Below are 26,987 nucleotides of genomic sequence, written 5' to 3' on the forward strand. Positions count from 1 at the left end.
TCAATTACATATTTGCAATCTTCCTTTCTGCACTCCAGCTCTTCTGCTGTATCCCTTCTTCATGACAGTCTAGTCCACTCAGAGCTGAATAAGACCCCGTTCTCAAGAACAGCATTTCTGCCTCTTTCCCCTGAGCTTCATCCACCTTTCTTTCATAAAAGATACAGATGTAAGACAAGAACCAATAACATTTGCATACAGAGAGACCAAACAGGAGCCTCCTCTACCATTTCAGAAAGATAAACACTCTTCTTCTGATACTATTTGTAGATGCAAAACAACAAAAATCATTCTGCTGAAGCAAATACTGAAATCTAGGTAAATGAAATGGCTCTGGAATGAGCAGGGCTGGTAAAGAAACATCTTTTCTGGCTCCCTTCTTACATTCACAGCCCAAATTACCAGCTAACTTTAAAAGTAAAAGCATCAGCAGCTGTAGTTGGTCACTGATAAGAAACATAGTATTATTCCAGGAAAATGAAGGTGCTACAACATGTTTTAAACAGTGCTTCTGTTACCAGCATTCTTCTACAGGTTTTTATTTTTTGTAAAAATATATTCCTATAGGGATGAATGGGAGCACAGGGTGCACTGCTTCTGCACACCACCACCTAGCTGCTCCACCTATTAGCACAGCAGCAGGCTGCTTACTGCTCCTCAAATCCAAGCCGCCGACCAGCTGCAGGAACCTGGGGATCTGTTGGATATTTGACACCTGAAGGTCCTTCCAAAAAGGAAACTCAAATTTAGTCCTTGATTTCTGGGGCTCAGTGAACAGAGCCCACATCTGCATTTGTGAGAACGGTGATCAAGTCAGACTAGTGCACACTGATGACCACATTTTAAAAGTTCAGAATTTAGCAATCCATAGTACACTTTGTGTACATGTTCACATATATAGGATGATGTGACTCCTGCTGCTTCCTAGGGATCATGCTCATTTCCAGTTGCTTGTAAAACATGCTGCACTGTATTCAGACTGCACTGGCAGGGCTTGGCACTGCCCCTTGGTGAAGAACATGCGGTTCCTGACATCTCATTCCTTCAGCCTAACCAGGTCCCTCTGGACCCTCCTCTCACCCACACATCTCAGCTTCTCTGTGAGGATGATGGATACTGCATTTAAAGACTTACCAAAGCCAATCTAGAAGGTATCGCTGACTAAACCCCAAACAGCACTCTCTACAAATGCAACAGAAGTACAGATCTTGCACGTTTTGTAAGGGTACTAACTGATTCTCCTCAAATGGATAAATAGAACCATACCATACACAAGAGACAGGATTCTCTGGCTATTTTACATGGTTCTTCTGACAAGAACGTAGATTTTACTTAGGTACCAGAATCTTGATAGTTTTTTTGGATAGAGTAAAACAAGGGAAGAGCACTCTTGTCAGTAATACCAATGCAATTCAGGGATTTGCATTACCTACTTGCAACAGATTCAATCATCTCAGCCAAGTCCTCTGCTGGGTACCAGAAAGGACTCTCATTTCAAAGGAAATACAGCACAAATTTAAAACTGAGACCAGACACATGCACTGCAACTACCTTTGGTACTGAGTATTACAGTGTTTTGAGTGGAAGGGTATATTGTCAAGCTTACAGTGCGGAACTGGAACCAGAGCTAGAAAACAAGCTCAGATCACCTGCCACTGTCTCCTCCGTGACACCAAAGTAGCTATAAAAGGCAAGATCTCCAGAAGAGGACTAGTGCCCACCTAGACACCACTGTAAGAGAGCAAATTTTCAAGTGATGTTAAACATATTTTAATTTGATACACGTGTATCAAAAATCAAGTACTTTGCCTCCCTGCCAGGTCTGGTCTGTCATAATGCTTCATGACAAAGCTCAGAGGACCTTGTTACACATCTTACACGTTTGTAGCTCTGCACAGTATGATAGAAACAAGATTTATTAATCCTCTAGCCATAATACACAGAAAACTAAGAAATATTATAAATAAATTCCCTTTTCCCCACTCAAGTGGCTGTTTTACTTCACTTACTGACAACTGAGCCCCAGGAGAGAGGTAACAGACAAAGGAGAACACAAAAATATTTGCCTTACTCTTTCAAAGCAGTAACCAACATCCCACTGTTTTCATAATCTTTCCTATGTCAAAGGCCACTTATGTTTAACTAATTAAAAATAAAGCCAAGAAAGAACAAACCAGCAGGGTAAAAGAAAATGAGAAAGATAAAATAGATTCAGGAAGTACGAACAAAATGGAGTAAATGTGAAAAAGAAAAGGGCTAACATGACTCAACCTCACAACTCCCAGATGATCTAGGGAAATTTTTAGATACGTGTGAATGAAATCACATTTAACAAATATTACCCTTGACATTTTTCACATTTCATTTTACACTTTTTCCTAGAATTTTCCATAGCTGCTACACTTCAGTGTTCAGCCAGTATTCATCAACAACTTAAAATGAATATTTGCATTGTTTTAGTAGTAAAATATATCCCTGCTGAAGGTAAATAATCACCCAATTTATTGCTTTTCAAATATCATTTCATTTAGTCCAAACATGAACTTGAAATGAACATTTTAAACCTTCAGAAGAGTTTGAGAGATGTTTAAAGAACAACCAACTTCTAAGTCAGATCATGATTAATACTAGATAATCTATTGCTGCCAATTGAAATCATTGATACCACATATGAAGAGAGCAGAGGAAGTGAGAAATGCATTCATTTCAGTTTAAATGAAACTGATTTGTGATACCTTAGCAGTCTAACCAGTGGCAACAGCCACAAGAAAGCTCACCTAAACTGTTACAGGATTTGTTTCTTCCCACTAATCTCTATAGTATACCAGTTTCTTTTTGCTGTATTCTTGCTGTAGGAAGATTTGTATCACGTATCCACCTAAAGTAATATCCCTGAGTGCAGTTAACTCTAAATCAAACAAACATCTACTCCTTACAGCACTAAGTTCCACGCATTAATTGTGAGCTAAATAAACTCCTGGCAGCTCGTAGCTGAGCCTTCTTACTATCACTGCAGCCAAAATAAGGATAACCTTACTCAGTACCTTAGAATAAATGAAAAAACAATATCGTAATTCTCCTCCAGTACGCAGTGTGGAATCTAGGCCACATTCCAGGGTTTGCTATTTCTGTAAAGCAGTCTTGCAGGTCGTTGTCTCATGCATTATCCACAGATTGCAGCCCTCTAAAACTTTTTGTTTAACTCTGATTGCTTTAGTAATATAGTTTCAAGGGTTTTCCCAGAAAAATATCCTCAGCTGAAAACTTGGGCAGTGGTGAAGTAAAAGGATGGGTGCACACAGCTTGCTGGAGCTATGGTAGCATTTTTGTCACTTGAGTATTTTAGTAAACCAGTTTATCACATTAACAGAACAGGAATTCATATTAAAAGATCTGTTCAAGCTGACAAAAGATGCTTCTATGAATCTTCTGATCATTCTAATTAATTTTGAAGCCACACAACTTTGTTTGAAATGCGCTTATAAGGAACTGCTCCTCCAAATGAAAGCTGATTCTGAACTCAACTACACTAAAAGTTACTTTTGTATGTGTTTTTTTTATTGCAGTACTATTGAAAACATCAATACTAAATATTAAGAGATAGCAACACCAGCATTAGCTAAGTAGAACGCACACTGACAGTTGAAGGCCCACAATCCTGCCCTATCAAACGGTGCAATGCAGGGGCACCAAACAGAACTGTGTTCAATCTAACACTTGGAGGAGATGCTTTCCTCACAAGAGGTTCTTTCAGGAACTTAATGGTTCTACAGCATGGTTACATATTTCTCTCTGGGGCTTTTGATTCCATTAAAACCAATTTATCACTGCCTTACTTGAAGAGTGTGAAGTCTGGTAGAGACTCTAGATCGCCACCAAAAGGTGAGAGAGAAGCAGAGAGGTGGGTTGCTCCAATAAAGCAGTTTTTTAATAGAAAGATAATTGCATTTTTAGTATTTTTCCCCCCTTTCTGAGGGAAAAAAGGTATGAAATCAGTAAAACTGGTAAATAGCATACAACATAGCAGGGAAAAAGATTTGGTGACTTCCAATATTCTCTACATACTATAAAAATATAAAATAGAAAAAATTCCCATGGCAAGCCATTCAGTTTTCAGATTGTAAAGGTGAGCTTCAAAGATCTGCATCCAACTTAAGCTTGAACTTTTGGCTGCTTATCTGAACAACCAAAAATCTCAAGGGAGTAGGCACTTTCATGAACTACAATCTCACAAGTTGGGGCACGAGTGGGGGAAGAGAAGAAATAGAAGAAGAAACAACTTTTACAACATCAAAGCTACAGATCTCCAAGCCTGGATGCACCTTATAAAAGAAAAGCAGAGTAACAGAACAAAAAGTTTAAAAGGAGAATGACAGAATGTTTTAAAATTTTTGAGATCATTTAATGAGCCCTGGCCAGAGAACAAGAATTCTACTAACCAGTCGGTGCTTTGTTCTGCAGCCAAACAAAACATTAAAACTTTCTACGGCAAATTTTGAAGGCAGCAGAATTAAAGAAGCCAAAACTAACTCAGCAACTGCAGCCCAGCAGTAGGTTGTGCATTGTTACAGATTCTCTTTTCCTTGTTCCAGATCTAGGAAAGCAGAAATTTGGATTCACGTACACAGTAAAAATCCTAATGCTGGGAATTCTGGAAACGCATTGAAAACCTTTGTTTCTCTTTAATCTTTGCAAAGGGGGCCCCAATTCATTTTTGCTTTATTTCTGCCTATCCATATCATTCATGAGTAACACAAGCTCTTACAGAGATTCAAGACACTCCCACTTATAACAGTATAATAATTCTGGTCTGCTTTTACTTATTTATTTACTTGGAAAACACTATGTCTGCATGTTTGAAGGATGATAAATACATTTCTGGTAGAAAATTACAAAGTCATTTAAGTTAAGTTCTGGGTGAATTGGGGTAAATTTTGTTCTTCAGCATTTAAAAAACACAAAGTTCGTGTTTTTCTTAAATTTCTCTTCTGCTGCCATTCTTCCTGATTTAAATTTGGTTGGAAATGCTGCAGCTTGCTATGCTAGAGTTTCTCCTCCTGAAGAAAGCATCTCGAGCTGGATTGTTCAGGGGAAAAATGATAGATCTGCAAGATACGTAGCACAACTCTAGTAGAAAAGAGAAAGGGACAGAAAACCTCTAGCCTAGCATCTGTCATGGGGTTACCTCCACTAGACTGGTCAGCCCAACTACTCAAGTCACATGTTGACATTGTGTTCTGCTGTTAGTGAAACAGCACACATTCACAACCAAAGTCTGCTTTATCTCCTTATCACTTCCATGCATTTCTTTCACATGCTTCACTGTTTTTTCAAGTCTCTAAATGAATGGCTGAAAATACTTGGCCTTTAAGATTCCTTGATAAATAAGAGCACATGCTTTTGTGAAGATGTGCATAAAAGCCAATGCTGAATGTTCCAAAACTAAAGTGAGCAGCAAAAAACTTTGACTATAAAGCAAACAGGACAGAGGAGCATCTACACACAAAGCTTCTAAGGTAAGTTTTTAGTTAGAAAGGGATTGGGAGCCAAGGTTATGTACACACTGCTAGTGAGGGAAAAAACAGTTCTTGGAGGAATAATCTGAAGATTACATAATAAAGTGCCAAAGCTTTGAAGTCCTATTAGCAGTCAGTACTTTCTAATAAATTAATCCCTATGTGAGGCAGAATTCAACACTATGTTTGATCAGCACATTGTCATTCTTGAAGAAGGTCAAGGAAAAAATACCTTCTGCCCATTTAGGTAAATGCAGCACATCATCTTCAGTCAAGCATAGCAGAGGTAGGCTGACATTCTCTCAATAAAATGGGTGAGCTAACTGCCCATTATCACAAACTTAGTACACTTGCTACTCATATCAAAGGACAAATGCTTACACTGGAACAGAAAACAATTATCTGTTGTGTTTGGCACAGCTCTGACATTCTCTGTTCTTAACGATAAACATTCAAACCATCTAAAAGCAAGAAAGCACATTATTCTGTAGCATCTTGTACTTCCACCTCCCTTTAGAAGACCCAATTGCTAAGTAAAGCCACTACTCTTCATAGAAAAGCCCCGGTAATAACAACAGAATGTCATACAAGTTTTTTGATCCAGACTTAGTTGGGAAAACGAGAGCTGAGACTGTCAACAGGACAAATTCCACATATAACTTTCTCAGAGCAGTAACTTAAATGCTTCAAATCAAAGTCAAAGATTTAATAGCCAGAGACTTCACTGAGAGCCAGCCATTACAATATACTAGAACATGCTAATATGCCAGAAAACCTCTGAAATAACAGTTTTAGAGAAAAAAAACACTGTAATAAGTAGCATAACCAACAGTTTAGCATTTTTACATTACTAAATCAAAACAGATTACCACAGCAGGGCTCATAACTGCAAGCAGTAAACATTTCAGAACATAATACATTAAATGCATGCCATCATTAACACCTGGTTTCCTCAGCTGTAAAAAAAATTTCACAAATATATTTTTCACTTACCTTGATGACTTCATCTCAGGGAGTTCCAATTCTGTCAGGTCATAGGCTTGAAGAGCCTGAAATTTTATCTTGGAGCGATTTCCACCACGGTCTCAGCAATAAAACTGAAAGAAACATTTTAAAAGCTGTTTAGAATTCTCATTTTTAGTGCACAATAACTTAAATACAAAGAATTAAAAATACAACACTTACCAAGTAATCACACCTAAAAATATACGTCTATAACTCCGCAATCTTAACTTTTTACCATCATTATATACACTGTTAACTTGTTATCTCCTTATATGAATTCAAGAACTCAGGGGAAAGTGGTATCAGCCAGCTAGGAGTGTTGTACAATATCTTATCCTTCTGAGTTTCCTTGCTCCATCTTCAAACAAAGAAAAGTTCAGGAGGCACTGCACCAGCAACTCACATTAATTTACCAAAGACTAGTACATTTGCTAACAATTAGAACTTAGGAAAATCAGGTTAAAAAAAAACCCTCCATGAGCTCATGAGTGAGGCTGAATAGTTGACACTGTATGCACCTGAGCTCCCCTGGGTTGGCCCTGCCTTCTCACAAGGTGCTCAGTCACTGATTCAGGCCATGAATTAGCACTTACACTGCACAGACATTGAGCCACTGACCATCACTCTCTGGGTACAATCTTGCAATCAGCTCCTCATCAAATCCATATATTTGCAGAGAAAGATATTTTTCCTTGCACCAATACCACCAGCAAAAAGAGCAGCTCAGATGTACTGACCCTTCCCCCACATCATTTAACACAGAAGGCCAATGTATTACGTACACAAACTGTTCTGGAAAGTACCTCAGTAAACATACAACAGAATACAACTTCCAGAAGTTGCATTATGCACTGCACAAAACTACAAAGGCCATTACTCTTACAAAGAAGTATTGAGGATTTAATAAATCCAAACAGGATAAAGATTCTACTTCCTTTTAATTCCAAACATGCAAGGAAAGAACAGCAGATTAGGTCATTTCTCAAGTCCAGACATATTCACGAAAAGGGACTAATCAGCTACAAAGGACACCCATAACTACACTTATGCTGCATTATGAGAAAAGATTACTAAAAAGGAATATAGAATTACTCTGACATTTGACTCAATATGCTGATTTGTGGAGTACAACACCATAATAAAGCAACTACATAATTTGAATTTTATCATCATCCTCAATCCCAGCATTACACGAGTTCACCAGAAAATGTCTGTTTTCTATGAACTTTAATAAATATACACCTAGAGCTACGAAATAGACCACTGCCATTATGATACTGCGTGCATCCTCACAAAGACTGGGCTTGGGACAAAACCATCAGGGAAATTTGATGCTGCATAAGGTTTACTTGGCCAACATAGCTGTTTTAGTGATCTTTATCCATTAAGAAGATCAGAACAAAGCTCTCTTCCTCTTTCTCATTCTCCAAAAGCAACAAGAGGATAAATTCCTACTTCAGATTTCACAATCCAGAAGAGAAGCATCTTGGTTCCTGCCTTTTGGAGAAACTTCAAAGGAATGAGGACTGCACAGACTGCTCTGCAATATTGGGTCATAGCCACTTGTAAACAACAGTGGAAGAAATCCAAGCATAACTGACCAGTTTGTTATCCCAGTTCCCAATCCCAATTCCTCATCTCTTAAAGGCAACATAAACCATCTGTTATTCACTAATTAGAAAGGAACAAGGGGCTTTTTCTATAGGTAGAAGAGGGCTTTAAAAAGAAAAGCTGTTTGGTTTCTCTCAAAAATAGAAGTCTGTTGGCTCATTGCAACAGAATTCTTGAAGTAGTCACAAAAATACAAATGAAGTTTAATACAATCACAATTCTCCAGCAGTGTTTTGGTTAATTATGCCAGGGCTGGTTTATAACCAAATACACTAGTAGATCCTTGCTGTAGTACACATGTTGGAGTCTAGGTTTCAGCAACAAGTCAGGTCCACATTCAAGCACCCCCAAGTATCTGAGGCTCTACTTCTAGTAAAATCCTTGCACCTTACATTTTGCTTCAGAGCTCAGGCTGTCACCTAAAGCCCTCCCATGGGCACAGCCACCACCATGGCCCACTGACTTTTCCTCAGCACTTACAGAAAGCACTCAGACACAGAAGCACTGTGTCAGTAGCCTTGCCACTCCTTACCAGATGCCTACCAAAGTACAACTTGGATTGCATCCAGAGCAGCTGAAGTTTTACCTATTGAAATAAGAAAAAGATGGGACACCTATGTGGTATTCCAGTCACATTGACTCACTTCCCTTTGTCCTTTGAGTACAAAGGGGAAAACACACTGCAACCTGTAGCTGAAATTTATTTACCATACTTTAAACCTCACTGTGTACTTTCCCATCTCTCCAGTGCAGCCCCTCTTGAGACAGCACTTTGAAAATAAGACAGATTGAATTAAGGAGATTGAGGGGCCATAATTAGACAGAAGTCCTTGTAAGTGGTAGTCATGGTTACTTTTAAATAAAAACGGTGCTGAAATTAGTTCTACCTGAAGAATATGGTGTCTCCCTCCCTCCACTGCTCTAGCACAGCCATACACCACGTGAAGAGCTGGCCAGCCTAGCCCCACTAACTCCAACAGCATGACTTGCCAAAGCTCTTGTTTCCTGGAGCACTGGCTTGATGGGATGCCAGCCCTTGCAGCTAGACTGAGGTGAGAGGTGATGAGATGGAAAGGTAAATGCTCATTGTAATCCCAAACTTGATAGTCAAGTCATCACCCAGAAACACAGATCTGCCACAGCCTCCAAGACTAAATAGAGTGCTTGAGACTACATCTTTGGACATCATTTACTGTGAAAAAAATTCAATTCATATACACTTTCATTCAGCTCAGGAACTGCCGCCATTAGTGGTATTTCAAATAAGTTTCAAAAACCTTTCTAAGAAGGTCCCACATGTGTAACTAATGCAGTTCTTAAACTGAGTATTCAAATGGATCTCTATATAGACAATATCTGGGCCCTCCTTCCCACCAACTGTAAAGAGCAAGATGACAGTGGATGACAGAGGAGGATGTGGAGTGCAAAAGTTGTGTCCCAGTAGCCAATGCTCCTTAAGCGCTCCTGTCTAATCAAAGCACAAGTGACTAGGGGACAATGACTGCCATATGTCTGGAATTAAAGGCACCAAGAACAAACCCATACTAGATACTATTAGTCAGCCCACAGGAGAGTTGAAAAGCAACAGAGATCACCTCTCCATTCTCTTCAGTGCCTACAGACCTGCCTTGGGTTTCAGCTGTAACAACAACCACTCTAACACTTAGGGTTGAAGGCAAGGTAAACTGCCACTTAGTACGGCAAGTTATCAGTAACACCAGTCCAATCGTCTCACTTGATAAGCCTCTGCCTCATTATCAGCAAAATGAAATACTGCTTTCCCCCTGCTAATCAGAATCCTGAAATGGTTTCATGCTAGAAAATGCTGTTAACACTATTCTCCAAACAAAAAAAAATACAAAAAAAAGTTTACTACTTCTGAGTCATAAGTGAGCAGTCAGTAGAACACTCCAGTGTGCAGACAATTGGGAAATCACCTATTATGACTTTGCATGCAAAGAATTGGAGTTGTCACCATTATATTGCTGTTTGTTTTGCATCTAGCATCAAACTATGCTTTGTGCTGCATATATGTGTATATATATAATCTCATATCACAAATCTTGGCCTCACAAAACAAGCACTACACAAGAAAAATTAAGGTTATACTGATCCTCACACAAGCACCTTCTAGAATGGTTGCTCTGGAGGCAAACTTGTTAATAAAGCCCACAGCCACCAGAGCTGTTCCTACAAACAAGCTTATGAGAACAGAACAGTTCAGTGCTTGGAAACCACTACTGCTTAACATCTAGTCAGGGATTATCCAGAAGGATAACAGTGTTGCAATGAAGTACCACTTGCTCAAGCAAGCTTTAAACAAATTCAGTTAAAATAAAGCTTCACTTGCTGAGCTTGCTGTGAGTGGCCTCTACTTTGATAACTTGATCTGTTCTCAAGCTATGAAAGAGTTTTGCTTTTGCCTGTCTTAATATGAAATGCCATGTCTAAAAAGCAAGGACCAGAAATTCCCATCTTGGTCTGCTGTAGTCACACAACTCCATTCCAGAGGATGTGGCTCATTATTTTTAATCAATCTTTATATCTCAAAGCTTTCTGATCACTGGAAAGTTTGATACAGTAAGTGTAATTATTAAACTGTTCTGGAGTCCATCAGAATTTACATTCTTACTTGCACCACTGTGTATCAGTAATAGAAGAAAAAATAAATCCCCACAGCTCTCTGCAACATGACAAAATAAGAATGTGAGTTATGACATATGCCATAGATCCTCCTTCTCTTATGGGCTATGCAGCACTGTGAAAGCTTGAGCCTTCCTCTTAAGTAGACGCCTCCTGCTTTTCATCTAGACTTCCTGCTGAATGGTTTGTTGCAGCGGTTACTCTTCTTTTAATCATGTGCACAAGGGACATAGCACAAGCCTGTGCAGTTTGCTCACCACTGGAAAAGCAACTGAAGCACATTTGATGCTGTAGCAGCATTACTAAAAACATAAGGACCTGCACTTCTGAAACACAGCATTCGTTTAGAGAGGAGGTGCAGTTTATTCTGTGCAGGGTGCCAGGTGGAATAATTCCACAAATGAAGCACAACCTCCTGCTCATTCAAGTTTTTTTTTATATACATACTGCACTACATTACTCCACCTTGTTAATAAAAAAGAAACATCTATTACCAACATATTCATTAGGTTAATGACAGGATTCATTAGGTTTCATTATTCATTAGGTTTAATGACAGGACGAGAGGGAATGGCCACAAGTTGCGCCAGGGAAGATTTAGATTAGACCTCAGGAAGCATTTCTTTTCTGAAAGAGTGGTCAGGCACTGGAATGGCCTGCCTAGGGAGGTGGTTGAGGCACCATCCCTAGCGCTGTTCAAGAAGCGTTTAGATGAGGTGCTTAAGGACTTAATTTAGTAGTTGGGTAGAGATAGTGATAGGAGGATGGTTGGACTAGATGATCTTATAGGTCCTTTCCAACCTTATGAACTTATGAACTTATGAACTTATGAACTTATGAACTTATGAACTTATGAACTTATGAACTTAAGCAAACATGATATTCCATCCCCTTCTGGCTACTTGCCCTGGCCATCTGCACTGGAGCAGGGTTACACGTGGTCCTCCGAGGTCGCCTGGGAGTGCTCCCCTTACTCATTATGCACACTCCTTACTGCTTTTCCAGCTGAAGTGTTAGGTCAGGCAGCACTACAAAAAGCCAGATACATCTCGTAAACTGTTGCTAGGGTCTCAGTCAAGGCAATATTACCATTTTTATTGCTCATTTTCTTCTTCTTAATCTGATACAGCCTATAAACTTTCCTCTACAGATCTAGCCTTTGCCAGCTTAGAGAAAAAAAAATCAGTTCCTTTAAAGCTAAACAATGGGACTCTTGTCATCTATAAATATTAACCAGAAGAGAAACAAGTGAGAGTGAAGAGTTATTTAAGATAAAGGGCAATTTTGTTATGAGATCAAGTGGCTATAAACCAAGAACAAATCTAGGCTTGAAATCAAAAGGCTTCAGGAGAGTTCTTGAACTAGACTTCATAGCTCAGTGGATAAAATTCTTGGTATTTGCAAGGTAGAACTCAAGTTTGAAAGAAACACATCCTGTTCATCCACATTCACAGAGACTACATTTAGTTCAACCCTGTTAATGGCTGCAGTTCACTTGCTCTTGGTCAGGCCAATACGATGCCCTAATCCCAAAGCACAAATCACTTAATTTAAATCTCTACTGTTTGAAGAACGAGAGCTATTCCCTTGCTAAATAACAGCCAGCCTTCACAAATCTAAAGCTTCAGAAGTTGTATCACTGGCCATTTCAGTGCCTGAGTTAAGAGGCCTTCCAGGTGGAACACAAAGTCTTCAGTGAGAACACAAAACAGGGTACCTTACTAATAATAAAAATACAGGAAAGCACAGGTTATCAGCAAAAACATACATAAGCACCAGATGTGAAACATCAGACCTTCAGCGATTGCTCTGGATTTTGTCCTGCTAGTGGTTGCTCCTGGAGCTCTCTATTACTCTTCATAGTAAAAAATTCTTAGCAACAGTGTAACATGATAGAAAACACAGCACTGACAGCAGAGAAGCAAAGTCTCCAGCTGCAGTAAGGATTTGCTTGAACACAACAGGCACAGAAATAAAGAAAAGAAACCACTTACCTTCAGAATGCCTCACGTATACAGGGATCTCCAGCAAGATCCCCTTGCCTCCACTGCCAACCCTTTAAAGGAGGCCTGAGAAGGGGTGGATCCTGACTCCACCTGTTCTGGTCACTCAGGTACATTGTGTGCACCTGAGCTCCCCTGGGTTGGCCCTGCCCTCCCACCAGGTGCTCCAGCACTGCTTCAAGCCATGATGTAGCATTTCCAGTAAAGGCTAGCAAGAGGGACAGAGTTTTATTTTACCTTCTTCAGTAATCATTCTGACACTGAAGTTACTATAAGAGTGTCATTATCCCAGACAGATAATAGTACTATTAACTAAACAACACAGATGAGCTAAGCCTGAACAAAAGTCACTGTGGTATTCTGGAAAAATATTTTGATATTTCAAGAACAGGATGAGGCAAGTATGCTCTGAGAATAAGTTCTTTACTGGATGACAGACTTCACCCTTTCATTGTTTATCATAACGCATTCCTTCTTCCTTCCCTCACACTTGCTTCTTCTCTTCAACACAAAGCACTTTTGGCTTTATAAAAGTTACTTGTACTTTTCACAACTTCTCCATACATTCTTCCTTCCCAAAACTGAAAAAAACTCACAATATCACAAGGAGACTATCCAGAGAGCTGTAACTCTTAATCATTTATAGCTAGAGACAAACCTTGCTACGTGTGTGTAGAGTAAATAATCCCCAAGGATAGTACTCAAAAATATGAGTTGTATGAAAGATGCATCAAAGTATGAAAGACAGTATATTTCTGTAGGACTATATAGATGGTACACAAATAGTAAGCAAAAAAAAGGTGGCTCACCTTTAGGATGATAAAGGCTCACTGTAGACTCCACACAGGAGGGATCTCCAAGAAGAGAACCTTCCTGGATGGTGGTCAGCCCTTAAATGGGGTTTGGGAGAGGTGGAGCCAGGCTCCACCCCTTCCAATCACACAGGTATATCACCTTCACCTGTGGCTGACTCAGTGCTCACCTCAAGTGACCAATCAGTGATTCAACAGTTCCCATACAATGTGAAATGATAGCTTTTGAAACTGCAGAGATGAGAGTCCTCCATGACAATAGAATTTAATCTAATTCTTTTCCCAATGAACATCATTAAAGATGCTTCATCACCTACAGCACTAAGTCTCCAGAATGATGTCCATGGTGCCTAACAACTCAAAGGCCTGTTATGTTCCGTTTTGTTTAGGTCGTCACATTACTGCACGGTCTACCTTGGTTTCACTGCTGGAACCTTGAGCTCTGACTCTCCAGAATCTCTGAAGACCCCAGATTTTCACCCAAACCAGGAGTTCAGGAAGAACTGGGAGATGCTGAGCAGTCACTCATTCACCCATACCTTCCTGGAGGCAACTTAGTGAGCGCTCAGATAAAAGTACTTTGTTTAGTGCTGCTTCCTGCTCTGATTTTAGAATTTTAGAACACCTGACTTAAATCTCCATTTCCTAGGACAGCCAGGAGCATGCTCAATAAATTAAAGACAGCAGTTTATAAATCCAAGTTCACTTCAAACTTGCAGTTAACGTGAAATCTTTGTCCCATCCATCCCCTTGCTGGGGAAAATAAATAAATAAATAAATAAATAAATAACGCTCCTTCCCCCTCCCCCCCCCTACTCAACCATTATTTAATCCTCATCAGCGTAGGCATGCAGTGTAACTGGGAGTTATTCCCTCCCGGTAGAAGCATGCTCCCTACCAGCCGCATTCTGATTCTGACTGCTTTTTAGCAGCTGAGCTAAGACAGCTACAAGATGGGACATAGATTCTGCGTGAAGGAAGAGCAGAGTTTGCCTCCACCCTTTTTTCTTTTGTGCTTTGATTGAATACCTTTAACTCAATCACATCAGTGGCTTCATCCTCACTTAGATCTGTTAGCCGTACAGGCTGCAAGTAGTGTATTCTTCCCAAATCAGAGTTACTGCTAGCTCACAGTACAGGAAATTTTGCCTCTCAGCCAGCTCTGATTATGGTTCTTACCACTAAACATATCATTAACGTATATTTTGTGAGTGTTATAACTTTACCCCTGCCAGCTTTGAAGAAACCAGAGTCCTGCTTGTTTGAAACCTCCCCAGCCTATCTTCAATTCATCATTCTTAATGATCAACTGTAACTTTTCCTCTGTTCATTAGGTTGCAGGAAAATAAAAATTCTAGATCAACTTGAGTTACACGTAGCAGTTTTTCCCTGCAGCTATCCTTCTAGAAATAAATGCACACTCACCGTACTCTGAAAAACTAAATGCTGGGCACAGAAATCCATCCCGAGGACAGACTTTTTTTTACCCTGAAGTAGAGCACGAGAGTGCTGGTTGCTCACAGTCTGCGGGCACTCCACACCACCCTGAGCTCTCCTGCACACCGGTGATGGGTGCTATGGAAAGACAAGTCACATGCAGCTGCTTGCTTGCAGCATTTTTACAGAGCTACCAAAGGATGCTTCAGTAAAAGCTCTACAGATAAGCCACGTGCCTGCTCTGCACAGCACTGCAGCTCTCCCATTTTCCATATTGTATCATGAAAACGCAGCTGGGCAGGAGGTGTCTGTGCCAGGATATTTGTAATCCATCGTGTTTCGCTCCAGTCGCTCTTCTCCTTTCTCACTGCCTGCAGTTTGCAGATGCTCTCAAGACTCAGCGTGCATCTGCAGAGCTTTGCAGCCTTCACATCTCTTGCACTGTGGTACTCAGTCCAGCAAAAGACCAAAGAACTTGAGAGCTCAAGATATGCCAGGAACTGGGGTCGGCAGTCCCCATTTTAGACAAATCGTGTTTCCTTCCCCAAAATCACAACTTCGGGCGCCGTAAGGCAGCCCCCCCCTCAGCCAAATGCTGAGGTGGTTTCTTAGGGGGAAAAAAGCAAATGACGGTACAAAGCAGCGCCACATCCCCGTGCAACAGAATGGCAGCAGTCGGGCGGTGAAAGCCTTCATGGAGGGATGCCTTCGGCTGCACTGCCCTTCAGCTCATTAAAAAAAGCGGGAAAGCAGCAGCGGGGCGAAGCCGCAGCCACGCTGTGGCGAGGGCACGAGACGGGAGCGGCTTTTCCCGTCTCGGCGCCGCCATGTGGTGAGAGGCGGGAACTGCACCGCCGGCCGCGCGCGCCGCCGTTCAGAGGCAGCTTCACAGCTGCAAAAAAGCCGCGCTCACGCACAGAGCTCCCGCGAGATCCGCCCTCCCCCAGAAATTCAGCTACCACAGCCTCGAGTCGCTGTATGAGTGTTTGTCACGAGCTTTTCCGATGACACCGGTGTGCAGAACAGCCTGGGCATCTGAGGTCAAAGCAAATCTCACTCTCTTTAGTCACAGTGGTGAGAGCCACTCTGCAGCGGGAATAAGGACATCCCACTCCACATATGCTTCTGCCAGGATAAACTTCTGGCATAACTACAAATGCCCAATGAAACAAATGCTGTGAGTTCTACTAGGATTTGTTCTGTCTGCAGAGTTCACTGGCAGAAGCAAACCAACACAGAAATATGACTACGTCCATCCTCAGCCTCTCATTGAGTTTTCTCTGACTTACGATCTCTGTGGAGGTCAGAAACAGTATTTGGGAGCATCTCTGTCACTGCTGCTGCCATTTCTGTTCCAAACCCATGCAAAATAAAGATTTCAGGAGAATGACCTCCCCTGTTTCCATAGAAAAGGTAGAGGGCAGTGAGGGAGGACATACTGAAATACAAATACATGGCATAGAAGGTATGTTCACCAGGATTTATGACTTAGGACTCTCACACACCTCTCCCTCTTCCACTTCCTTCCCAACAAGTGCTACATCTTACAGCTTGAGACACTTTTTAGGTAATTAGATCCATCTTCCACATTTTGCAGCAGCACCAGCATTCTAATTTTCGATCTAAATTTAAAATCGATGTGTTTTGGAACAGAGGTTGGACTTTGAATTAATCTCCCTTATTTTGCATTAAGTCTACAGCCATGGGAACACATAACCTTCAAAATAAAACTGTTACAGCAAGAATAACCTACGATCTTCAAAGGTGACAGTCTGGGCTGTTACCCTTCCCAGAGTACAGCCTTTCCTGGAAGGCAGAAACAATGAGACAGCAGAAGAGCCTGTTGTGCTTTAACATCAGAATCTGTTTGTCAGAGAAGGATGTAGCCATACCTACTTTCAAGCCTACATTTTGTACTCTTAGTATGTATAGCCTGATTTTATAGAGGCTGTTCCCCTCTGTTCTGTGCATATTCATTACTGACATAACAGCTGGCAAACAGAAAAAATAAAAATAAAAATAAAAAAAGCAGAGTAAGGGAGTGTTCTGTCCCAAAACAGTGTAAAAGATGCCTGTTTCAAATGAGATTTTTTTTAAACCTAAGGAAAAAAAAAATATAAATCACATTGTATAAAACCATTGTATAAACCACAACTCTGGGAACAATACTGCTGTTCATTGCAGAACCCTGGGCAATTTTAGTTTAAGTGTGTGAAAAACGGTATGGGAGTTAGACTGAATCTATCTAGAAGACAGCGTGGAAGCAGAAGGAAACATCCATCTGCTTCTCATTTTCAGTATGTTCGTGTCAGTTGACTGGCCTTGCTGAGCACTTCAATTACTGTTTTGAGATGAGAAATACCTCCACAGATGCAAGGAAGTTGTTGAAAATGGTAATAAACAGAGTCCAGACAAGCATACCTTTATGAAAAATAGTGCTGAAGCCAATCTGACAATGAAAGTTATGCTAACTAAAGCCCGAAAACAAACAGGACCATGCTTCACCCTAGCACAGCTGGCCTCCCTCTGAGGAAGCTAATTGTATTTGCTCTTGAAAGAGAAACGAGTAGATAAGCCACAAAGAGTTACACTGTGGGAACAGCTTGTATCAGCTCTGGTGGCGGACATGAAAGGAGCCAACTAAAAATACACTCAGTCCTGATTGTCACCAGCTTATTTTGACGGGGACTATTTATTTATTTCACTTGGATACTTAGTGTTTCTGTGGTGAATGTCTTCTTTGAAAAGCCTCAGCCATTGAATACTTATTAACTTTTTTTTTTTTTTAATCAAATGGAAAGCAAATTGAGATATTTAGTCAAAGCTGTACATCTTAAAGCAGAATGAAACATGTTACATTTAAGGAATTATTTTAGATATATAACAAGAAAATCCAACAAGATATCAGGAAGAAATTCTTTGTTGTGAGACTCCATTTTAAACTGAAATTTTTAGAATCATTACTGCTGCTTGGAGATTGAGTCTCCTGCAGAAGGAGTAAGAGCTTCCTAACGTTTGAAAGGCTCAAGCAAAAATGAACTCCCACAGTTTGGGGAAAACTGAGGAGCAACAATCAAGGTCTGTTTCATGAGCTTTTTAACATTGGGTTCTCCTTGTAATTCTGTTTTTTGTAAACTATTTTGTATCCCTATGGCCTGCTGGCTGCTGCTTTTGCGGGCTTCTGATGTAGAAAGGAAAGCACTACGCTCTCAGCAGTGACAGCACTATACACAATGTCATACACAACTGTTGAGTGTTAAGTCAAAATCTGTGTAACAGATACAGATATTCATATTCATTCAACAAAAGGTTGTATTTACTGTAGGGGCACACCTCACATTTCATGTTTCAGCCTGCTGAAGAGAAGAACTTTTCAAAGATACCATTTTTTCAAGTGTGATCAGTCAGCCTGGAAGAGAGAACTTACCTTCACTCAGATTCACTTCCTCCCCCTCCTATAGAAGTGCAAAAATACAAAATACGAAGAAGTTGCTTCTTTTAAGCCTTCCAAGCTGTGCAGTGGTACTCTGCATACAGCTGTCCTTCAAATGATACCAATAGCTCACTGTATGTAAATCTTGGAGCTTGCATTGGGAATTACAGTCTATACTTATCTTCCTGACAGTGGCATTTTGTTGTCAAAGGAAGAATTTACATCTTCCAGCTTGGAGCTGGCAGGAAAAATATAAGGTGAACTGACCAGTAAAAATAAAACCAACTTTCTTTTGTAAAACAGTACACGTTTTGTTTTTCTTTTTTAGTAGCAGATCCCATTAGATAAAGTCACCATAGTCCCACCTTTGCCTTATTACATCTTTTTTTAACATCATGGACTCACTGGCCTGCTTGCATGGCATGGACTTCTTAAAGGTCAGAATCTATGCCCCAGCTTTGCGATTAACCTGTTAGCAATGCCATTCCTGTGGGCAGTGGAAACATCCTGCCACACTTCTATTTCAGCAACATTATCTATGTTATTTACATTGCCAGAGAACAATAGCAATCGTTAAAAGCTGGAGCGCCTCAGTCTCACACACACTATGCAGAAATAAGTTAGGCACATCTCCCACTGCCACTCAGCATTAGCCGATTTACTTCTGAAATTATCCCATTTGTTCACCCTTCCAACTCATTTCTCAGCTCAGATTTAACTCATCACACACAGCACATGCACTCGGTCTCTAACACTTCTTGAAGCACTGGGACAAGCCTGCTGCAGGAGCTAACAGAGTAACAAAGCATCAGGACTGCCAGGGGCAAGCACCATCTGCCCGGGTAGCAGGTTCTACCCCAGCAGGAGGAAAAGGCACATCATGACATTGTTTTTACTAGCAGTGAGAGGTCTGCCATCATGACGTTCATGGCAGGGAGTGAAGTTTGGTCAAAAGTTGAAAACTACAGTCAAGTTTCCCATTGGCAACAGCAGTCTATTCAGAGCTGCCAGAGCTTTGGGTGTAGTGTGTGACTATTAAGGAAAAATCCCTTCAGAAATCCATCGCCTACCAAACCGCACTGTAGTTCTGACTGCTGCTGTCTGACGTGGCAAACCCAGGATGATGTGGTACCTCTCCCCAGGGGAAAACAGCACTTGTAGTGAGGCAGGATCTGCCTACAAACCTGGGCCAGCAGCTATGTAGGGGGATCATTACTCCCAAACGGAATGAGAACTTTTGACCTCCAGAGCACAGCATGAGGCAGTTTCTTCCTTCCCAAGGGAACAACTGAAGAAGCAAACATTATTATGGATGACGCAGATGAGAAAATGAGACAAGGGGACAAGGAGGAGAATGAATTGTTTAAATGGAAAATTTTAAATTTACCGTGTTTCGTTTCCTGTCAGTGCATGGAGAATTCAGAGAAATACAGTTTAGATGAACAAGATGAAAAATTACCGCTCAACATTAATTTACAAATAATTAAGGTAACTGTGGTGGTATTTCTTCAAGCCCAGAGAATGACCAAATGAGGCGGCCTAGTGCCCTCTTGTGGATTTCACTGTCTAAAGCAACATTTTATTTGTTTGAAAGCAACTTTTCAAGCTTTGAAGGCTAAGCTGCACCAGGAAAGCAACACACAGTTCCTCACAGAAAGGAAAGCAGTTTTTTGATAGCCTGCTCTTCCTGATTACTATTTTTCCAAAGGTGAAGGCTAAAGCAGGCAGCAAACAAAAAGTGACTACTTTGTTCTGAAGTAGGATTTTTTTTTAACATTTCTAATAATTAAAAATCTTGCCATAGAGGTTTTAGTCATAACTATATACAGTTCTGTAAACATAGTACCAACTTAATGTGGTTGTATTTTAATTGCAACGCTGTCACCTCCTTAACAGAAAAGGGCTCTAGTGTAGGGACAGGAATGGAAGATCATTTTGTTACCCTCAAAGTAGCTAACTCATGGTTGGTTTGCTTCCTTGACCTTCTCCATGCTACTTCCAGGTTTCACCAACACACCCCTCAGACTCTGCACTTTGATAGAAATTAAGTGTCAGAAGAACGTACCTTGAATCCACCATATAGAAAGATATCTTACCTAACTGGGACCTGCTAAATCATTAGTGCTCATGAAGTGCTGAATTAGTTTTTATCCATAACATAAAATTGGCATAAAGTGGCATAAAATAATATTCCAGAATCCTATCTACTGTATCAATAAGGATGGTTGCTTGATTGCTGATACTGAACACACCAAAAACACAACAGGCTACTTAGGTCAGGCATGGCCCTGAAATCCTTCTATGGGATGGAGTTACATCATCCAAATGCACAAAACTTCATTAGGACAAAGTAAGTGTACACATGTCTCAGCATGTTTATATTGTAAGCTCACATTTGGTAAAAGAAAATAGATACCTCATAGCGGGACATACAAAAGTCATAAAAATAAAATCATTTTGTAAATAGTATTATTTCTGTAGAAGAATACTTGCAAATAAGTGTTGAAAATTACTGTTCACTTGCTTACTATTAGTCATCTGAAAATGTAAAAATAATCTCTTTACAAATAGCTTAATATTTACAAATAAGAAAGCTTTTCTCTCTTTTTCTTATTACTTCAATTGCCTTAACAATGTGAGTGAAATCAGTTTTTGTTTCCAAAAGTCGATCAAAGACTTTTCATAAAAAAAAATATATTAATAACTCAGTAGACCTCACTGTAACACGTTGTTTCCTGGCTGTACTAGGGCAGGAATCTCACACATGCTAACACCATCCTTCTCCCATCCGGTATGTCCTATTTCCCAGAGAGAACTTCAACTATAAAACTTTTACATAAAGTAAACTTCATTATATTGTTCTTATTCAAGATAGAAGTCTGTCTAGTTCCAGATTTCTGCCTTAGAAATGCTGTTATAAAGTGAAACAGCCAGGATCACTATCACAACAGAGATGTCAGTATTAACAAATCAAACAGCAGGATCACATAGATCAGAGAAATATGCCAACCTCAATCTCTATTCCCATACTACTAATCCACCCCATAGAGGTTAGCTTACAATCACTCATTGTAAGGGATCACTGCTTTCCCACACAGCTAGAAATCTTGAGGGCATACTGGCTCATTTGTGCTTCATGGTCTACAGGCATAGGGTAAATCTTAGCTCTTTAATAAGGCAGTAACTCCAGACCCATGAGCCTTTACTCACTTTGGCACAAAGTCAGGCTTTCAAGACTAAGTCAGCACCTCCACAGAGCAGCACTTGTGCCATGTGGGCAAACACCAACGCCTCCGCACCACATTCCTCTGCACAGTCTGAATCTGCCTCAACAGATTACAGAAATTCTGCAAGGTGAGGACAGATACAGCATTCCCAAGTAGTAGTGAACTACTACAGCACACAGAACAGAGAATAGGTTCAAAGTATATGCAACATTTTATTGAAAAAATACGTATGTTCTGTACATAAAGTACAACTCAATGGGCTTGACAAAAACTCCGGAGACTTATTGGTTAATAAAGGTCATCTTTTCTTCCTTTTCCTCTAAGAACATAAAGCATACAATGAAGCAGCAGGTCCCTTGTACTTGTGCAAGTGCAATCCCATCACTGTGCGTGTAGCACAGCACTTGGCTCTACGCAAGGGACTCCAACATGCTCAATGTACTTTGATGGATGATCTGCAAGAAATTTAAAGCATGGAGGAACTGCACAGGACTGGTCCTTCAACCAACTGATGATTCAAAATTTATCACGAGATCTCTGTACTCATAAGCAGCCTTGTGTATCCAATATTTCTGACAAATAAATACAAAAATAAATAGGGATCTGGCCTCACAGAACCTCAAGTCTCAGAAGCAACACAATTTGTAGCAAGCTACATACATAATTCCAACTATATCAACATAATTTATTTAAATCTCTATCAATAAATGTATTAAAAGTATAAATCCTTATCCAATACTGAGAGTTTAGTTCTGGAAATAAACCCAGAAAAAAAAAAAGAAAAAAAAAGCTTTTTCAGTTTTCTTACAATTTAGTGTGCTCTTAGAAAATGCTTTATAGCTGAACTTCAGCAGAAACTAACTGCTATGTAATGTTATTCTATTCCCCAAACCTAATATAAAAAGCTTTTAAAATCTTTTTACAGTAACTGGCTTTCATGTCCTAACTTTACATTACAGTTACTAAAAATACTGCACGTAGCAGTGTTGTCCAAAAATAGGTTTAATGGCAAAACTACATGCACAAATGCTGGAGTATCAAAGCAGAAACTGAATAATGAGGCAGCTTCACAATTAAACTATGTTGCTAATCGGATGGTGTAACAATACTGCAACCCCAAAAGATATGTATGTTGCAAACGGAAAGAGAATGAACAGAACTGAATGAGGAGAAAGTTAGGCAGAAAAACCTTTTTTTCTTCTCCAATTAAAACTGGAATGTCCATTATCACCAATAAGGTAAATGTAGGCCAGCATTAGAAATTTGTACTAAATCAGGAGTAAATTGTGATGACTTCTCGTCCACCTCCTCTGACAAGTAATACTCTCTCCAGACCCTCAGTCAAGACTTCAAGAAACTCCATGTCTGTTTCAGCAAAGTCAAGGATGAAGAAATGTTAAAACCAGAGTGCACAATGATTAGCCTCCCCCCACTGAGAAAACAAGAACTCTGAACAGTCACTTTAAGTATGTACTTATTTCAACCCCAGGACAGGAAAAATTTTCCTACAGGCAGATTTAGGGAGATTGGATTTTTTCCAACAGTTAAGAAATGTTACCTGTGGCTGAACACATTTCTATATGCTTATGTTGTGAAATATCTCACTGCAAGATGCTACATGAGAGCCAAGTTTATACTCAGTTCAACACACCTGCATTCATCCTTCCGAACAGGTGGAATATATGGTGGCAATGGGACAAAAGTAATGAAAGCTGCTTATAAATGCATCTAACCAATAATTTTAAATACAGAATTTAACTACTAAGTTAAAGTTCTACATTTGAGAAAATCCCTAGATGACTCAAACTTTTCCCCCTTTTCCTGCAAAATACTAGGCCTCTGACTATTTAAAAGAGGAATGGCTGCAGACTCAGACAGTTACAAAACCTACTTTTTGTGCACGCCAACAGTGTGACAAGTTGCATTAATGCAGGTTCAGTATGAGCCCGAGATAAACTTCTGTTTAACTTATATTCAAAATATCGCTCCTTTCCAACATCGCTCCTACTTCCACCACAAAAGTTTTGGGGAAGACAAGGAATATACTACTTCAAAATGTTGCATCTGCTACTTATTTCTGAGTAAATTCTGGAGCTTGGAGAGAGAGGCAGAGTTAGGGAAGGAATACAGTGGCTTACTGTAAGCCTGATGAGTTGGTTTTTTTTAAAGCAAGACTCTAACTTTCCCAGCAAAATGATCCGAATACCAGCAGACACAGACACTCCCATCCAGCTGTTCTTTGGGAATATTGCATGCTGTTTGGTCACAAGGGCTCAGCCTCTCTAGGGATGGCTGCAGGAATAAGTATCAGCATCAAAAGTTACCCATAGCTTCAAGTTCAAAATCTCTCCTGCAGCTGCAGCAGCTGTAGTTGAAACACTCTTATGCTGGGGAGGAGTGCTCTAATCTCCTCTTCAGCCAGCAAACTGTTGTGCAATAACTGTCACCACTGTTTCCCTCTAGAGTTAGGAGAAAACTGTAATCATTTGGTCTGCGTTCGCAACTCATGCTGCACACATATTTTGGCACAGTTCAAACAAAGGCTTGCTAACATGACAGTACAAACCAAGGCTTTAGAGAAGCTATGGACAGAAAACTGGAGTGCCAGGAGGCTCAGCAGACTGCAAGCTTCAGCTCTGGCCTTGTCTATAAGCATGGTGCAAGTATCCCCCTAGGGATCTAAGTACTGTAGGTTTGAAATTAAATCTTACCACAGCATTGCATTTGCAACTAAACTTCAGTATTCTGTTGTGTGAGAATGTACCTGAGACACACCCTCTCTCTATCAGCACTTCCTGCTCACCCACATTCAGACACTGCCCTGCACAGAGCACTGGCTACTGCCAAAGCCTCCTTAAACATCTGCCACATCCACTATTGAGACAATCTCCGAAGTCAGCACGGTGTAATTCATTCCTGGATGGGGGTCCCAGCCTCTAAATGACACTGTGCATCATATAGCAGGCCATTTGCCTTTCAGAATTAGCCTTTGCTCCTGCCCTGGAACACATTATGCGTTGTCAAACTGTTTAACCTTTTCTCTAATGGCAAAATAATCACAGATGAATTGCATATTGCACAAGTAAGACTTGCATGGTCTTGGTACATTATGTTAAATAAGAATTGAGACAATACTAATTTCAAATTCATAAAGCTTTCAGAGCAACCAATGGCAAATTTTACTTTAAGCAATTACTACACAGCAGCCCCAGGCAAGTACTCTCCACTCAGTGGAAACTCATTTATTCCAGTCTGACATTTGTGTCAGAACAACTTCAAGAGAACACATTAAAGGAAAAGTTTGTATGTGGACCAGGCCTTGACTGAAAGGATACAGTTCTCATCACCATCAGTGTTCTTTGGAGGACCAGGCATATTAAGGAGAACAAGTCTGGCATCATGGGATCTATTAACAATAACTTCATTCAGCTTCACTGCTGTGTGCATCCTTCGGACATTAGACTGGTTCCTGCAGAAAAAGCACATTTAGACTTCGTGTTAGAAACATGCCTCTGAAAAACACAATGCCCAAGAAGCCTTAAAAGGGCACCTTAAGTCTCTTAAGCACCCTGTTCAGTGTTAACAAACAGCACATTTCTTCGCACAATGATGAAAGTACTAAAAAGATTTCAGAGTCCTACAGGTACTGTCAGCCCATCCATTTTAAGATCCCTGGAGTTCGGTCTCCAACTGTTGAAGTCACACTGCTCTTAAGGAAGCACATTTTATAAAGAGGATTTACAGCCTTTCACAAGAAGCTGAAAACACATTTGCCCAAGAGAACATGCACTTTAACCATGGGTGACTGTGACTGCAGAGTCTCCACTTCTGGCAGCCTTGTCTTCCCTCCTGCAGCAGCACAGACCTCTAGCAGAAAACCATTTTTCTCAGATTCATCAGAACGAAGGCATATGTGGGCAGCACGGTGTTCCATCCATGCTCTCTGTGAGTGGACTTGTCTTTTTTTGTGTGTGGAACAGCATTTGACATCTCCAGAAAAATCCTGGTTTGCTACAGCTTCCTACACTACTAGTGGCTGGATGCATGCCTGCTGGTGGGACTTCGCTGGTGGTTAATAAAGATCTTAACCTTTTCCTCAGTTTGACACTAATCAACCTCTCTGCCTGGTTATTTGCAAGGGAAACCTATGGTCCGAGCATCTCTGAAATCTCAAATCACACTTTCAAATCTGAGCAGTCCCTTGATGGTTGTGGGAGAGAAGGGAATAAATGCAGAATGATCTCACAAACCTCTGTCCTTTCAGAATCCAGGTACACAACTAATTCTGTATATAGGCACATTATCAATTTATCAAAATATATTACTACAAAATAACATCAATTCATGCAGGAATAGAACTGGAAAGCATCCTTCAGGAATTCTGAGTCAGGAAATGTTTCCTTCCTACAGGAAATCAATCATCATTTTGCTATCGCAAAAGGAAAAGCAAACCAGAAATAGAATACATTTCCAGTTGTGAGGATCCTAAGATCTTCCACTTGTTTTCTTTCTTCATTTCAATGTATTGAAACAAGGTAATAGTAGACAGGTTGAATATAAACACGCAGTTTTCCTGATTCAGTTTTACATGAGTTAAAGCCTTTAGTAACCTTGCTGCTCTTCCAAATACATAGTTTTGCAAGAAGTATTTTATATATGGAAAATAGAAGATGCAATGGTATGAATAATATTTGTTATATTAACAGCACAGTCTATCCACTTTGGATTACCTCTGTTATTTCAAGTTCTTATTTAACATACAGCAAGGACATCCTCTGTCTCCACCATGTCAACTTCAGGAAGCCACAGGCAACACAGAGAGGCACCAGATTATGTTTACAGGAAGTGTGGAAGAAACCAGCACCAGAAACAATGAACTGTTATTAACTATGTATAGTTCTAGAAAAGTAATGGAAAATTAAAGGCTTGACATTGTATAAAGTGATATTTAAAACTTGCATCTCCCCAGTGATGTCAAGGTGTAGACTATGAGAAATGTTTTTTTGGTGTTGTTGGTTTTTTGTTTGTTTGTTTGTTGGTTTTTTTAAGAGTCCAGCAACCGCCAGCAATAACATCCTAGCAGTGCTGAGGAAGGATCCCCCATTTTGTGAGAACTCTGCTTAAGAGGTTCAGATCTGTAATTGTTGCTTTTTTTTCTATGACTTGTCAGGATAATTTACAGTTTGTTATATGTTATTCGTAATATACTCAGCTTCTGTGGCTAATACTGCTCCCTTTAAAACCACTGCTAAGACTGCTTAACTCTTTTTCTTTTCTTTCCTTCCATAATTACATACATT

General features: G+C 40.1%; 2 protein-coding genes across 7 annotated transcripts in view; both read right to left on the reverse strand.

Moving 5' to 3' along the window:
- Positions 1-26,987, reverse strand: part of LOC136046656 (dipeptidase 2-like) — a 472,322-nt gene that overhangs the window by 381,151 nt on the left and 64,184 nt on the right. The gene's annotated exons all lie outside the window — the stretch shown is intronic.
- Positions 21,876-26,987, reverse strand: part of SLC12A4 (solute carrier family 12 member 4) — a 46,230-nt gene continuing 41,118 nt past the window's right edge. For all 4 annotated transcript variants that reach the window (XM_065733293.1, XM_065733295.1, XM_065733297.1 and 1 more), the window contains exons 23-24: positions 25,023-25,156; positions 21,876-23,052 (exon numbers count right to left, since the gene is read on the reverse strand). In XM_065733293.1, the coding sequence (XP_065589365.1) occupies positions 22,961-23,052; positions 25,023-25,156 (226 nt within the window). In that variant the 3' untranslated portion in view covers positions 21,876-22,960. The remainder of the gene's footprint in view (positions 23,053-25,022; positions 25,157-26,987) is intronic.

Source organism: Cyrtonyx montezumae, unplaced genomic scaffold, assembly GCF_038088225.1.
Source record: "Cyrtonyx montezumae isolate F1298 unplaced genomic scaffold, pur_monq_1.0 scaffold_17, whole genome shotgun sequence".
NCBI lineage: Eukaryota > Metazoa > Chordata > Aves > Galliformes > Odontophoridae > Cyrtonyx > Cyrtonyx montezumae.